The sequence below is a fragment of the Hordeum vulgare genome, chromosome 7H (genome assembly GCF_904849725.1).
Source record: "Hordeum vulgare subsp. vulgare chromosome 7H, MorexV3_pseudomolecules_assembly, whole genome shotgun sequence".
NCBI classification, from domain to species: Eukaryota; Viridiplantae; Streptophyta; class Magnoliopsida; order Poales; family Poaceae; genus Hordeum; species Hordeum vulgare.
In genome coordinates this window covers 43,862,684-43,879,893 of record NC_058524.1, presented here as the reverse complement: position 1 = coordinate 43,879,893, position 17,210 = coordinate 43,862,684, and the positions used below count along the sequence as shown (strand labels likewise).

At 39.8% G+C, this 17,210-nt stretch overlaps 1 protein-coding gene across 1 annotated transcript; it reads left to right on the top strand.

Moving 5' to 3' along the window:
- The first annotated feature begins 4,993 nt into the window (after nucleotides 1-4,993).
- On the top strand, nucleotides 4,994-16,954 carry LOC123407025 (cytochrome P450 87A3-like). Its single transcript, XM_045100056.1, has 9 exons — nucleotides 4,994-5,247; nucleotides 12,882-13,206; nucleotides 13,301-13,450; nucleotides 13,780-14,031; nucleotides 14,955-15,044; nucleotides 15,186-15,264; nucleotides 15,447-15,553; nucleotides 16,047-16,180; nucleotides 16,594-16,954. The coding sequence occupies exons 1-9, from the start codon at nucleotides 5,018-5,020 to the stop codon at nucleotides 16,682-16,684; spliced, it is 1,458 nt and encodes a 485-aa protein (XP_044955991.1). The 5' UTR covers nucleotides 4,994-5,017; the 3' UTR covers nucleotides 16,685-16,954.
- The last annotated feature ends 256 nt before the right edge of the window (nucleotides 16,955-17,210 follow it).

Sequence of the window (17,210 nt, the reverse complement as noted above, 5' to 3'; positions counted from 1 at the left end):
GCCTCCTACTGGTTCGCTTAAACCTTGGTTCCCAACCGAGGAAAATACTTTTTGCTGTTGTGCTACATCACCCTTCCTCTTTGGGGAAATTCAACAACTCATGCGTGAGTAGGAGAAGAATTTCTGGCGCCATTACCGGAGAGTAATCATCTATCAAATTAGGTGTCTTCGTACAATTACTTTGATTTTCCTTGTTTTTATTTTCTTGTCTATTTGTTTTTATTTGCCGTTGCCAAAAATATTAAAAAAAACCAACAATATCTTGTGGAGTTACCTCTCCTTGTCTTGCTATCATGGATACTACTTTTCCTATGCCTTCACTCCTTGTAGAAGGCTCCGAGGTCGTAGACTTTAAGCCATCGCCTGACGAATCCTTGATAGGAGTTTGGCATAGAATGCTAGAGATATATGGAAGAACTACCCCAAAATGCCACACTAATTTTTTTACTCAAAAGCTTTTATGTTGGTTTATCCCATCGTCATAAGACATATTCTAGATTTAATATGTGAAGGAGGTTTAATTGCGAACAATGTCTTTTAGTCCTTTGAGAGATTAAAAATTTGTTAGGAAAACCAAGAATAGAAATGTGTGAACCCTCCATGCTAGTAATTCATAGACAAACTGAACTTCTAAATGAAATCAAAACTAGTATGGATGTTAATTCAAAAGCATTGTACAACCTTACCAATCAACTAAACAACAATGTTGTCATTCAAAACAAGAAGTACGATGTATTGTATTGGAACAAATACTTGACCTTCTAATATGGACACTTAATGAGTGCAAGAAGAATAGATTGGGAAGCATAAGGTTAGAGATAATCCCGAACCCTTAGGAAATGGAATGCTTAATAATGGGTCAAGCAGCTATAAAACTTGATAAATGCATTATACCTAGCCACATGGCATTAAACAATATCACTTGGTGGGAGGCAATCAAATATTTATTTGTTTGCTTTTAGTTTTTTTTTGTGAGTGAACATGATTCTTGTCTCTCTCATAATTGTGTTTGTATCCTTTATTTGTTTTTGTGTCAAGTAAAACTTTTGGGATGATTTGAATGTCTGGCAAGGTCAATGTGTTGGTACCTATTCTGAAGATGGATCGGTGAAATACAGTGACGGGGTCTTTGCAGCGTGCGCATGCGGTGTATGTTGAAAGTCTATTGGATCATTTTGTGCCCCCCGACCCGTTGTTGATCCACTTGGTTGAGGCCTCCCCTTTAGATGTTAGGCTTTGGTCATATGCCCCCCTTCCCTCATCAAGTTGATACGAGTAGTAATAGATGTTGCTAGCAAGGTGGCTTCAGATTTTTTAATGTATTACTTTGCAATATCTTGATGAATAATTAATAAAATAGTTGTACAAATCGCCCTAATGCAGAAACGGGGGGCCAGTCTCTTTTTCAACAAAAAAAAGATAGAAATACTAGTACAAAAAAATAGAAAGGCGGGGATGTTGCTAACGGAGTGCTCACAATTGACATTAAGGTCCTCTTCAATGCAGTGCTGTATTTTCCTATTCGATAGTGACATGTTTAGTGATATTTCAACTGCTTCTAATTAGCGTGGCGTGCTTATCCATCTAGTACCATAAAGAGCAGTGTTTGCATGCACACACAAAGATAAGAAGCGTATGGAAATATTTTCCTTGATCACGCTTATCCGCCAGACCGCCAAGTACTAATAATTGTAAACGTTCGAATGAAACATTAAATCTTTTTTTGATACTATTAACAATGCAAAACAGTTCAAATATTTCATATATAAAATAACGGCAGCAATCGTTAAGGGGATCATAAAGATTTGACTATTAGTACGTGGCGGATCTTTAATCACAAATCATATCCTTTTCTTTAGGACCAATGAGCAAGCTCTGGTCAGGCGCGGGATTACAATCACGCAGATATGACTGCTGAAGATTATCCGGGACTTTGGCAATTAGCAACCGATAATCACATAGCATATCGCTGACCCAAAAATAGTAGGGCTAAAATATATTCCAGACAGAAAGAACGCGTTGCCCGATCTTCTCGTACCTGCTGATTCGTGTCTTTGAGCACGTAGTGTATGGCTGTCACAAAGAACCAGACTGAAGATTTTTCCAGGAAAAAGAATACTGAAGATTTTCCAGGAAAAAGAAAACGCCCACGAGTTGCACGCTAATACAGCGATTGTTCATAATGAGCAGTCTACAGTACTCTAATACAGCGATTCACAACAGTGCTCTAATACAGCGATTCACAACAGTATTTTGTGTGCATAATGAGCAGTCTACAGTACTCCATGATGGGCGGAGCCTGAGCGTCCAATGTTGTGGCTGGGGGCGGTAAAAGAGGTCGGTCGCACCGCCGTTACTCCCGCCCTTTCGACCTGTTTTATAAGGTGGTGTTTATTTCTAGGGATTTTTTGGTGTACGGATTTAAAACAAACAGGAGTGACTTTTAGGAACTAAAATGAGTATTTGGAACTAAAGAAAGAAGTCTCTATGGGAGGTCTTTTTGAGAGTTTTTTGACATTTTTTTTAACAGTGCCCCTACTTTTAGCATTTCATTTAATAACTTATAGTACATTACTAGATGTAACATGATATTTTTGTATGTCATTTAATGACCTCTAATCTCTGTTTAGTCCATGAAAACAAACGGCTAGGGACTAGCGACTTTTTAGTTGGGAAAAAGTCGGGACTAAAAAAATCCTGAAACTTCTAAAATAAACAGAGCCTAAATAAAAATAAATACCCATACAATTAAATACAGTTAAAACGAGGCTGAAACAACAACACAATCACGTTCAAAGAAAGACCTATTGGCGGCTAAAACGCGGCCCTATGAAGAGGATAAGCGACACGCGCTAGACAACAGTGCATCCAGCATGACATCGAGCCGGTCTCGATCTCGTTGCCTAGCGAGCGGGTGTCAATGTCATAGAAAAGCAAGGAATTTGACAAGGAGTTATTAGCCTGCCGCGGAAAGACCCGTTCAATCAACATCTTATTACGTATTGTCCAAACCGTCACGGCATCGCCGCAAAGATTAACTAGGATTAGCAATCGCCTGGCTCGTGAAGCTCTGGTCCGGAGGGTCCAGGGCCACCGAGTCGGGCCCCAATGCCTCGCATACAAAAGTCCACATGGCACGTGTCGCCGTGCATGAGAAAAAGATATGGGTCCCGATCTCTGGAACCACACATAAGGGTCACATGCCATCACCCGGGCCGTGACACTTGAGCAACTTGTCCCCGAGGGCAAGCAATCTCATAGAAATTGTCACACGAAAAATCTTAATCTTCAAAGGCAATGTGGTCTTCCAGAGAGCAGAAAGCCAGGGAATGGGTGGCGATCAACACAGTGCTCGATATGCCAAGCTCAAAACTCACCGTATGTGTGAGGCTCCATGAAACGATGTCCGGATAGTCTGGCAGCACCGGCAGGAGAGCTGCCCGCAATCTAGCCCACTCTACAGTTTTCACCTACCCAAATGTGGGACGAAACAATATGTTCCACTGCGCATGGGGGGATGCGGAAACCAATAGCATCGGATCTTAGCAGACAAACAAAGGAAAACTCACTCGGACAGGTTCATCACCTACCCATGGGTTCAATCATAATTGGGTTCTTGTCCCATTTTTTATAATGAAGGAAACCCCTAAGCGAATCTCCTCCTTGATCTGTTGGACCCCCATAACGCGAACATGCAAGGAGAGGCTCGCACCTTAGGTACTTTGCGTGAAGGAGCTGAAACCACAAGCCTCCCTCCACCCGCAGGATCCGCCACAATCATCGCGGCATTAGGACGATGTTCATGCGGCTTGAGGCAATAATACCTAAACCACCCCAATCCTTGGGCATACATATGCCCCCCCAACCTAACTCTATGACACTTCTGGTGGCAATGTGCCGCTTGCCAAAAGAACCTAGCGAGATCCTTATCGAACGCGCTATGAACACCGTTCAGTAGAATATGCATCCCCATCGTATACACCCACCGCCGCTACTTCCTCCTGGGCGGCCCGAGCTCCTTTGCCTAGTGGTGGATGCCTCAATCTGTACCTGGAAGGGCTCGTCCGCGGCGTGGTGGCGGGTGGGTTGTGGGGAGGTATAGCAACATTGTATGTGTGATAAGCACATGTACATAGGGCATCTTCAATGTAGACCCTTAAACTTTGCAACTGTCTAGACTGCATGGTCTGAACGTGGTTAGCCATCCAAGGCAGGCCTATATCGATTAGCCGAATGGTCTGGACATACTTTTTTTTGGCACACGTGAGACAAACGCGCGCCGGGGGGGGGGGGGGGGGGGGCTTTGCCAGAGTCTGAAGAGAGGCTGCGTAGGACTCCGACACCCTCAGCCCACCCAAAACCACTCCCGGACCTCATGCCTTCATCCTCCCATTTTCTCTCCTTTAGTTTTTCTCCCTTGTCTTCGCCGCCGCTTAACCATCCCGGCTGCCACGCCAGACCACTGCCGGAACTCGACGAGTCCATCACCTCCAACGGTACACCCGGGTTCCACGATGCTTCTTCACCGTCGCCATTCCACACATCTCTTTCAAACACCACACAGATACCATCCGCTCCTAAGCTCGTCGGAGCTATTGCACCTCAGAAGAACCTCCTTGATGTGAAGATCCTTCACGAAAAAGCCAAGAGGGTCAAACTTCACAGGACATAAATTATCAACGGTAAATTTGCTAACGGAGATGTGGTTTTGAACTGTTGTTCCGGCGATGCGCATACGGTGGAAATAGACGTTTTCGTCGACGACGAGACGACTACAATGGCTTCGTAAGTCTGAAGATGATATACCCAGTCTTTCGAAGATGCTCATAAAGACAGACTGTGTGTGCGCGCGTTTATAACAATGAGTCTATGTGTGTGTGTATATATATATATATATAAACGTTTGCATTTGTATCGTGTTAAATAAACATCCACCTGGCAAATGTCTATATAATGCAGCAGATACAGGGCCAGTAGAACACGTTCCATTCTAGCGCGGACTTAGCTAGTCACACAAATGTGCAGCAGTGCACCTGTAGCTGTGGCCATGCCTTGGTCTGCTCTCGCGCTCATGGCCATGCTAGCTGCCTGGTTGATCCATTTGGTGTTGACGAGGAGATGGAACAGCAGTAGCCCAAGGCTGCCGCCAGGGTCGAGGGGCCTCCCCGTCATCGGCGAGTCGCTCGAGTTCTTCCGCCAGAGCCCGTCGCTCGAGCTGCTTCCCTTCTTCAAGCGGCGTCTTGAGCGGTACCAACAATAATCTTTGCAGAGTAGATTCCAGTTTGTACTCCGTAGTTATAAATTTGAAACACCTGTTATCTCATTTAGCAAAACTTTTATGAAAATATCAGATTTTAATAACTTTTAACATGATTTTACCTCGATTTTGTATTTTGCTTATTTATGTTATATATAATCGGCATCTTACGTCAATGATTTGTTAAAAATATGTAAGATTGGAGGGCACGGCGTTCATGTCCAGACTTTTCTTGTCCATCTGTTTCATTCTTTTTTCTCGTTTGGATATTATTTTTATACCGGACGTCACCTCATACCTTGCCTAATGAACATGCATTAAAAAATGAGGATCCAAAATTTCTAAATAGGGTATTCTAGATAAATTTTCACTCAATGAGGTAATTAATGTCACAAGTGCATATCTACAGGGTAAAATATGGAATTCACTCATCTTTGCACGCGGCTTTAGTCCAACTTGAAGAACATCAACACTAATGTTTCCTTCAACATTTAGAGCCGAAACTTGCTAATTAACTTAGGTCTCCTTTGGTTTAGAGGAATTTCACAAGAATTCTATAGGATAGGATTTTTGTAAGATTTTTTTTCCTTCAGAGCCCTTTGATTCGTAGGAATGCATTTCTATTCCTACATAAGATTGGTTCAATTTCAAAGAAAAATAAAAAAGAGCCTAGATTCAATGGAAAATTTCTATGATGTAAACCAAATGCCATCTCTGTTTCCAGTCCTACTCATAGGATTTAAGATGCATGTCATCTCATTGTTTATAAATTTCCTATTCCTAAGATAATCCTAACCTATGAACCAAAGAGGCCTGAGGACTGGGACATGTGAGCGAGCAGAATGGGGAGGAAGGGAGAGACAATAGAAAAATGAGAGAGGGAGGCGATTGGGACGTGCGACAGCTGCTGCTACATGGCACCAGTCATGCAAATGGTCTGTCCACCTGTAATCAACTGCATGTGACCCTTGTTTGACATGCCCCCCACCATTCTTCTTCTCTCTCCCTCCTTCTACTTTCTGCTTCCTCACACGTCTCAATCTCCCCTTTCACATACTCTCCCTCCCACAAAGATTCTCTCTCTTACTTTTTTAGAGAAATCCCTCACGGGCTCTCTCTCTCTCACTTAGAGCATGACTCCCTAAAAGGGTCGAACCCGTAAAATTTCGCGAGTATATGGGTTCGGTCCGTTTTAGTGGCCAGAACAGACCCTGTATCACGCGTCCGACCCGTAAATGTTTTACCGCAGCCTGCAAAAAGACTACTCGAGCCGGCGTATATACGGTTTTACAACGCGTTTACGGGTCGAACCCTAACCTCCGCAGCCGCAGCTCCGTCGCGATTCAACTCTCACTCTGCCTTAATTTTTCGTCGCCGGCGAGACAAAAAACCACCAACAGCCCCTCCCGACGATGGATGGCCACGAAAATGGAGGGGATGACGCCGAGCGCCGTCACCGTCGCGTCTCCGACGCCGCATGCAAGCGGGGATCACGAAGGTGGCTGGAGTATGGCCTCCGGCCGCCGTCGGCTTTCGAACGCCGCGAGCTCGAGGAGTACGAGCGCGAGCTCGCGTCTCGACGCATCGGCTCCTCCGGCTCCTCTGCTGCCGGGAATTCGTATGTGGGCGCCTCGTCCTCGCGGACCGTCACTCCGGTGAAGAGAAGGGCGGAGGAGCTCGGGCCGCTTGCCATCAAGCTCGAGGACGACGCTGGCCAGCTGCATGGAGGGGTCATCAGCCCCGAGGATTACCTCCTCCCGAGGCAGGAGGATCACCTCATGCGCGCCATCATGGAGCGCTTGGTGAGGGAGGCGGCGGAGGACGCCGCACGCAACCACCACAAGCTCAAGATCGAGCAGATCTTGCTCGAGCAAGGGGTCCCGATGTCGCAGGCGAGCGCGTCCAAGGAGGCGGACATGCGCGTCCTGAAGACCGAGCATGACAAAATCTGGATCGACCTCGACTCCACCTCCGACGAGGAGTAGGCTCCTCCGGCTCCTCCGCCGCGGCATCACCGCCGCACCCGTCGTTTTTGGTAGCATTGGCTCGGGTACGCCGCACGACCGCAAATCCCCCTACCTAGTAGTAGTATGAAGAACTAATGTAGTTTTTGCAAGAACCATGCGATGTTCGATGAACGATGTAGTAGTTGCTTCCAGCGTACACTTTTTTTTAAAATTTTATAGTTTCATATACGGGGTCTGATAGCGCACGAAATGGCCCCACAAAATCGCTCCATAGCGATCTATAAACCCATTTTGCAGGACGCTCTTTTGCGGGGTCTGCTAGAGATACTCTTAAATACTTTTGCTTCGGTAGACTCCTAAATACATTGACGGCTGAGATCTGTCTATATCTATTCATAATAAAAGATAGAATGATCCTTTCACATGTACCGATACATAGCCCGCATACATATATTCATATTTATTTATTTATTTAAAAGAGTGCAGGTAATGGGAGTTGAACTCAAGTCCTTTTGACGACAACCACACTAACCAACTAAGATATCCAAATGCTTGTTATTTTTTTTATTTTTTTTGTTCTATTTAAATTCGTGGCTGGCCGACCATTATTGAATCTGTACTTTTATCACTATTTCTTTCTCATTTTTTCGAAATTCGTCGCTATTTTTTTTTCCAAAAATACTCACGCTTATAAATTTTGTAATTTTGTCTAAAAATCTTTGATTTTCCTTTTTTCATAAAGTTCTAATATTCGTATTTTGAAAAAAATGTATAGATATGTCAAAATATTGTTCATGTGTTCCAAAATTGCTCAGCAGGTCATAACACAAACATGCTTTAAAAACAGCAAAAAATATTTTGACACGAACTTTTTTTGAAGAATACTATGAAATTTAAAATTTAAATCAAAAATCAGAAAATATGAACAAAAAATTGAAACCAATTTTATTTTAAATTTCCACGAATATTTTTAATATTTGTGTAGAAACAATTTGAATACAAGATTATTTTATAAATTCCAAAAAATGTACCAATTTTTGATTTTTTCCCCATAAATTTAGTTAAAGTCTGTGTTTTAAAAATGTTGATAATTTGTAAAAATAATGCAGCATACAACATCAATATTTGGGATTTAATAACAATTTTTGAAAAGGTGTTCATGCTAATAATATTTTCACACACAATTTGAAATCCTAAAATTGTTGAATTTTTTTTAAAAGTAATTAGGATATAAGAAAATGTTCATTCTGACTCATAACGACAGAGATTGCAGATAACATCCATGAAAATCATTCAATTGTTTTTCATACGCCATCATCATCATCATCATCATCACAAGCGCCCATGTCAATTTTCTACATTGTATGCATTCACTATGGTTTTCCAGAGGAAAATGCCCTAAAACATCGGCCGGAGGTGACGCAACGTGCGTTCGGTATCCGTATTTGTTCATTCCTTGCGTGGGGGGCTAGAATGGATGCTCACATATGATGTTAAAAATTGGTGTCATTTCATGAATGACGTCATGCGGATCATGTACAAGTATTACCGTTTTACTATGTGGATAGGGCACGTGTTCAACACGTTTTCCATTTCATATCCATGAAACGCACTCAAATTGTTTTCACACGCTGTCATCATCATCACAAACATCCGTATCAATTTTCAACAATTTTCTATATTATATGCATTTACTATGATTTTTGATAGGAAAATGCCCTAAAACACCGGCCGATATGACGCAACGTGCGTTCGGTGTCTGAATTCGTTCATTCCTTGTGTGGGAGACTAGAATGGATTTTCACACATGATGCCACAAGTTGCTGTCAATCTATGAATGACGTGACACACACCATGTACAACCACTACTGTCTTATTATGTCGGTAGGGCACGTGTCCAACACGTTCTCCGTTTCACATCCATCAAATGCACTCAATTTTTTTGCATACGCTGTCATCATCATCAGAAGCATTCATGTCAAGTTTCAAAAAAATTCAACATTGTATGCATTTACTACGGTTTTCCAAAGGAAAATATCCTAAAACACCGACCGGACGTGACGCAACGTGCGTTCGGTGTCCGAATTCATTCATTCCTTGTGTGGGGGGCTAGAATTGATGTTCGCACTTGATACCAAAAGTTGGTGTCAGTACTGTGCCGGTAGGGCACATGTCCAATACATTCTCCATTTCACGTCCATGAAACACACTAAAAAAAAATTCACACGCTGTCATCATTATCACAAGCATCCATGTCAACTGTCAACAATTTTCTATATTGTATGCATTCATTACGGGTTTTCAGAAAAAATGTCCTAAAACATCGGCCGGACGTGACGCAACGAGCATTCGGTTAGTGTTTTAGTTTTTTTCACCGGAAAACCTTAGAAAATGCATAAAATGTAAGAACTCAATAACTTTTATGATAGATGCTTGGCATTATGATGCTAGTGTGTGTGGAAAATTTTAGGTCCACTCTATTGATGCGAGCATTTTTTGAAAATGAAAACGAAGAAAAAAAGGCAAAACAAAGAATAACAAGAAAAAAAGGAACAAAAATGGATAATAAACAAGTCGCTGATTTATATATTTTCATTTTTATTTTTCTATTTAATAAATGTTTATAAAACTTAAAATTGTTTGATTGTGTTTAATTTTTGATGCGAGCGTGTTTCTATTAAAACAAGCAATAAAATATCATTTATTAAATAAACATTTTTCTATTTAATAGATGTCCAGACATTTAATTATATGATGTGAGCATTTTTCTATTAAAACGAATAGATTTTTACATATCTTTACATTTTTTAAATGTGAATATTTGTAATTTATGAATGACATTTCTAAAAGAAAAAAAATTTGAAATTTGAAAAAAAATATAAGTGTGAGAATTTTTCATAGATCTGTATTTTTACAACGTTTTATCTCTTAAATCGTGTGTCTAAATCTCGAATCGTTTTTACCGTTGGTTTTCTCGCATCGAGATCTTCAAAATTAGATCACATGTTAATAGGTTTTGACGAACTTAAAAAAACAGACCAAAAAAATCATGCCTCTCGCGGTAGAAAAAACATGCTTTTCACTTCTTTTTCCTTTCCAAGAAGCATGAAAGGCAAAACCGTGTCTCTCGCCAAAAAAAAGCGTTTTCCTTTCCGAAAGGCACGGACGTGCCTCTCGCAAAAGCAAAACCGTGTCTCCCTCAAAAAATATTGAAAACATGTTTTTTTTTCTTTTCGGAAGACACGGTTGTGCCTCCCGCGAAGACAAAATCGTGCCTAAGTAAAACGGTGTCTCTCGTGGAAGCAAAAACGTATCTGTCGCAAAAAAAACTGAAAACATGTATTTTTTGTTTTTGAGAGGCACGTTCGTGTCTCCCGCGAAGACAGAATCATGCCTCTCACGAAAAAAAACAGAAAATACGTTTTTTCACGCAAAAACACAAAGATCAATGAAAAACCAAAACACCAAAAAACCATACTAAAAAGCCAAAAATGCGTGCTGAAAAATAAAAAAAGAAATCCGAAGAGAGCGCTTGGAGCGCGATACTTGGTGACGGTTGAAAATGCACCAAATGACGATGCGTGGAAGTTGCTCGCTGAAGGCTCCCGAAGAAGTGCCCGCTAACTAATTATTTGTGTTGCTTCTTTTTGCTATATGGGCCAATCAAATCTCACGCTAAGCATGAATTTGAGAAATGTTCATGAGTTTTAAAAAAGGTTCATGATTTCACAAAATTAAGAGTGATAGTGTATCTCAGTGATGCAGCAAAATGAGATCATAATCATTGAAGATTATGATATTTTTTTCTCTCGTTACAACGCACGGACCCTTTTGCTAGTAATAATTAAGTGATTAGTTTTAAATTTGACCACCATACCATTTAAGCCGAAGAGGTATCTTGCACAAAATTCAAGGAAAAAGAACTATGCAATGACTTTGCATCCTTTGGCCCTGCATGCAAACCGAGAGATGATATTCACGTGCATCATGCAAGAATGACATCAAGAAGATTATCTCAATTAACAAATGTTCAAAATATTTTATTTCGCAACTTGTGTACCTATAAATGATTGTCTGCTTTCTTTTGGTTTCACTGTAATGAGATATTTCAAACTAGATATCATGTTGAGGTGTTTTGATGAACTTTTCTATCAATAACTGAAACTAGATTATGTTAACTTGATTACATGGTAGTTGGACATCAATTCCCGTCTTTGTGTGACTTGCATGATAGTACTTTATGGTCATATTCCATCTCTCATGTACTTTGCTGAAACTTTTTATTCACTTTTTGCTAGACCTTTCATGTACTTTGCTGAAATATGATTTTAATTTTAATATATGGCTGTATGCATCTCTCGATGCAGAGGCCGGGGCTTTGCATCCTTTTCAAAAAGTTCCATCTCTCATTTGTTGGTAAGAGTGTATACGCACTTTCTGGAATTGCATAACACTCCAAATGGCTAAATAACATACAATATAAATTATTACACTTCATAACCGTACACTCCGAACATAGTTGTCGTCATGTGGCCTCGTCAAGAACTCAACAGTGAAGACGGGGTCACCAATAGTATTGATGATTGAGATAAGCGTTTTGCTGCGTTGTTGACGATTTTAGATTTTTATGATTTTTAAACACAATCTATCTTAAACTATAAGGTGTATTCATTTTTTGAAAAATCGACCATCTTTAAGTTTGACCACATTTTGTAGAAATATGTCAGTATCCATAATATCAAATTGGATTCTTAGATTTATCATAAAATAAATATTTATATTTTTAATATTTAGTATTTTGAATGTTGGTATTTTTGCCTCCGAACTTGATCAAAGTTTTAAAAAGTTAAGATTTCATTAAACTAACACACCTTATATTTTAGAATGAAGTGAGTCTTAGGTTTGGCTAGTGGCGAAAATGACAGAGTGTCTTTTATTTTTTATTCATATTATGCAGTGTTTTGGTGGGCTTTTCAGGTGTGATTTTGTGATCTGCTAATTAACGCATACATATGTGAGAAATTTTTCTGCGTCGGTACCTATATGTACTATATTAGTGCTGCAGTATCACATGTTGATGCGATTTTTCCCTAGGTGATGAGAGGATGCCTAGGATTGATAAGTTTTTTAGGCCGGTTGATTTCAATTAATTTAAAGAATTGTTGTTCCAGTCAAAATCATCAACGGAATCCATTATTTAATTTCTCAATGAAATAAGATAACATAGTGAATTAAAATAATTAAGTGAGAGATTGCTGACCCGGTCAAAATCGATGACCCAATTCCAAATTGGTGACATCAATTGAATGAGAGGCTTCCAATTCTAAGGGTATAAATGAAATCCAATATTTAATTTCTTAATAAATAAGATAGCATAATGAATTAAAACAATTGAGTAAGAGATTGTTAACATGGTCAAAATCGATGATTCAATTTCAAATTGTTGACCTAAATTGAGTGAGTGGCCTTTAATTCTAGGGAGTTTAGTGATATAGTATAATATTTTAGTTTTTAGATTTAGAAACTCACGATGATGATATTAACATGAGGTGAAGGTTATGCAAACATGCACTTCCTCTATATAGGCAAAGAAAATCTATTAGAAGCCCATGTGCTAGTTACAGGAAGTTAAATCTTCAAATGGTTCAAATTTTCAGGTACGGTCCAATTTTCAGGACAAATTTGTTCAATGAAGACCTTATCGTGTCCATGGATCAAGAGCTAAACAACTTGGTGTTCCAGCAAGAGGAGAAGCTATTCCAAATCTGGTATCCGGAGTCGTTCATGAGGATCCTCGGAGCTGACTGCATCATCGCAACACTCGGGTCCTTCCACAAGCACATGAGGAGTCTGGTCCTTAAGCTCTTGGGCCCTGAAAATCTCAGGCTAGTCCTGCTCCATGATGTACAGAAAGCAACAAGAGCCAGCCTGCTCTCGTGGCTCGATCTGCCCAGCATCGAACTGAAAGAGGCAACCTCAAGTGTATGTCACTATGAACCGCTCCCCCCAAAAATCATCATATTTACTCGTATATGCTATAGCTAGCCAAACTAACTCCAAGTTTGGGCACTCGTAGATGATATTCAGCGTCACATCAAAGAGGTTAATCAGCTATGACTCTTCAAGCTCAGATGGGAAGTTATGGAAGCAGTTCGACGCATTTACTCGGGGACTAATAGCATTTCCAATCTACGTTCCTGGCACAGCATTCTACAAATGCATGCAGGTAACTAACAAGTATAGATTGCAGAAATTTTATAAGAAGGAAAAGGAGAACGAGGGACAGCCTCGGCCCGACCATCAAATTTGCTCTGACTGTATTATAGTAGTATTGCCACATTATCTCTTTATCCTTCTTGATATACCTAATTAATTGTTGTAAAATAGGTTGCTTAGCTTTTGCAATATGCCTTTTTATGTACCAAAAAGAAGAAACAAAAATTGGCTTCAATGATTTTTATTTCATAAGACTACTTGTGTGTATCTAGTACTTAGTAATAAAATAAAAAATGTTAAGAGATACCATGGATTCATCTATAATTGTTTCATTGCCAGGGAAGGAAGAATGTCATGAAGATTTTGACGAAAATGCTTGACGAGAGGAAGAGGGCCTCACGTCAGGATAGCGTTGACTTTCTCGATCTCCTAATCGATGATTTGAAAAAGGAGAAGCTTCTAAAGAACGAGAAAATTGCTTTGGATCTGCTTTTTCTGCTGCTCTTCGCTGGCTTTGAGACCACGTCATCTGGGATAACTGCCGCACTCAAATTCCTAACGGATGATCCTAAGGCCCTACAGGAACTTACGGTAAGTGGGGGAAAGATTAAGAAGGTGGACTTGAGAGCTCTCATTTTCAATCTAAATAATGTTTTGCCGTGGAGTACACAACTAACCCGTGACTACCTCACTTGCATGTTTCTTCTGGACAATATAGTTTAAAAGATTGAACCGATGATCGAACCGGTAGGGCCTTCGGTTTAGGTTTTTATTGATCGGACCGCTGGTTCACCGGTTCGATTGCTGGTTTTTACAATCAAATATATATATTTAGTGTAAAAATATATGCTAATATATAATTAAAATAGGGTCAAATAGAAGTGGTTTCCTTCATTAGACAACAAAGAAGCATTGGTGAGGTGGTTATCTGCCCAAGGATAGGCCAACGCCCATGACCCGGGATTGAATCCCACTCCCCGCCTCGTTTATTAGCCGGTTTCATGAAAAACCCTGCCCGGTTTGACCGGTTCTCACAGGATGGAAGAATGTCATGAAGATTCTGACGAAAATGCTTGACGAGAGGAAGAGAGCCTCACGTCAGGATAGCGGTGACTTTCTCGATCTCCTAATCGATGATTTGAAAAAGGAGAAGCTTCCAAGGAATGAGAAAATTGCTTTGAATCTGCTCTTTTTGCTGCTCCCCGCGGGCTTTGAGACCACGTCATCTGGGATAACTGTCGCACTCAAATTCTTAACAAACGATCCCAAGGCCCTGCTAAGTGTCAAAAAGGCTTAGGAAGTGGACTTGAGTACTCTCATTTTAAATCTAAGTAATGTTTTGCTTTGGAGTGCACAACTCACCCGCACTAACTCACTTGCATTCTCTTGTGGACAACACTTTACTTTTTTTTTTGCTATTGTGGACAACACTTTACTTTTTTTTTGCTATTGTGGACAACACTTTAATTATTTTATTGAACATATGACTCAATCTATTGATTTGATGGTTTCAGGAGGAGCACGAGGGCATCCGCAAAAGAAGGGTTGATCCTGATTCTGAAATCACATGGGAGGAATACAAGTCAATGAAATTTACATCTCATGTATATGTTTCGCTTCAGCCCTTTCTTTTCAGTGGCAACACCATACAAACTTCTAAGCTTCCTCATGATTAATGCATATTTAGTATCATAAGCACCTCTACAATATCATGTGCATTTATCTGCTTAATTACTATTTTGTAGGTTATACACGAAGCATTAAGGCTGAGTAACATCGCTCCGGTAATGTTTAGAAAAGCCAGAGAGGATTTTCATGTAAAAGGTAAATATTTTTAGAAGGAAAACGTGACAACTAGAACTAACTGGTCATAGATGTAGCCATGTAGGGTGTTATATACATGGATATAGTTATAGCTATAGCATGTTAAGTATATGGGATCCCTAACTATATATGTGTCCTAATTTGTATTAACATATTATTTTATATGACCATGATTCATGCAGGTTACACTATCCCAAAAGGATCAAAGATCATGATTAATCCTTCTAGTGTTCATCTGGATCCTACAGTTTACAATGATCCCAATGAGTTCAATCCATGGAGGTGGAAGGTTTGTGAACTCTATAGGAAATACCAAATGCACATCTTCTAAAGAATAAATAAAGGTTCAAAGCAAGGCTCATCGATAGAAAAGGCTTCTGAAATACACGACATGTTATCCTTACTTTCCTGTATGTGAATGTGTTCCTAAATTATTAATTAAGTGCATCCACAACAATAGCTCAATTTGTTTTTGTTATACCAGAGAATATTTAGCTCGAGAATTTCCTGATAAAAGTAGCTCACGCATGATTGCTACAATCCTGACTAAGTGAAGTTTAAATTATTGAAGACAATTTATTTAGGCATGGAGTATTGTACGATTTTGATAGGGAAATTATAGTGGAACCAAATGCTAATTAACATGTTCATTTGTTTTATGCCGAACGTTTTCCGCGTTGCAGAAAAGGCTACATGTCTAGGAATATAAGGCAAGGGAGTATTATTAACCGTAGTACAAAAAATATCACTCTAAAACCTAGCTATATTATCTATATGTGCAGGGTACTAGTGAACCAGTTGGTGGTGCCTCCAAGGAATTCATGGCCTTTGGAGGTGGGGTGCGGTTGTGTGTTGGTGCTGACTTTGCTAAGCTGCAAATGGCTATCTTCCTTCATTGCTTGGTTACTAAATACAGGTGAAGTTATCTTACTTGTATTCAAAGTATTAAAAAAAAAATATTGCAATAGAAACACATATTGGAGTGATGACTGCTACCCATGTACATCTAGATTTCCTTTTGGTATGTTAAAGACACTACTACAAGGCAACATTGTCCATTCATACTCAACTAGACGTCTTTCCAGAAATAGGGGGAATAAAATATGTAGCAAATCCTATGCTAAACATGTATATTGACTCTCTAGACATAAGATTGAGCATCTTACACATGCTAAGTAGAAAAAACTACAATATAGATGGCAAAACCGAAGACTGCAAACAAAACAATTTTGAGCTCTTTTGAGATGTAGGGTTGTATATCCATGTGGTATTTTACAACATTGTGCATAGATCTTGAATTTCTAACCTTTAAACGTGTTCATAGTGCAGATGGAAAGCGATAAAGGGAGGAACCATGTCGCTTTCTCCGGGACTGCAATTTCCTGGTGGTTTTCACATCCAACTTCTCCCAAAAGCTTAATTTGTGACGGATTGCTGCAATGTGTACAGTGTTTCTATGTATGCCTCCATGTGGTGTAGTCGTTTAGTTTTCTACCATGTGGCTAGTGATCGTTTCATGGAACGAAGATTGTCTATAAGCCCTTCATTATGAAAATTAAGGGCTAGTGATTATAAACTATATGTATTTCTTATTTATTTCTCCTTGTGCGACCTAAATGTATGATTTTCTAGAAAACATGTATTTCTTTTACTACACTCCCACATATTCTGTCCAGTGTGTATTTCTTTTTCCCTATTTCTCCTTATTTACTCGCTTCTTTCAAAAACTAAAGCTACATTGTTGGTTCCTAATGCATATAGTAATTGCTTACTTACTAAATCAGCTAGGCTTGGTGGCTACGGTACATGTTTTCGTACTAGTTTTCACTATGAGGTAAATAATATTGCATTAAATTTCCAACTTAGAGTGTGACACAAAGGAATTACCACAACCGAGGTAGCATAGACACTTTAATTCTTTTACATATTTTCTTCTAACCTTGTGG

Excerpts from the sequence above, each read along its gene's own strand:
- LOC123407025 (XM_045100056.1), top strand. The coding sequence starts at position 5,018 with ATGTGCAGCAGTGCACCTGTAGCTGTGGCCATGCCTTGGTCTGCTCTC. Across the intron at positions 13,451-13,779 it reads CATTCTACAAATGCATGCAG|GGAAGGAAGAATGTCATGAA; the intron begins GTAACTAACAAG and ends TTTCATTGCCAG. Across the intron at positions 16,181-16,593 it reads TGCTTGGTTACTAAATACAG|ATGGAAAGCGATAAAGGGAG; the intron begins GTGAAGTTATCT and ends TTCATAGTGCAG.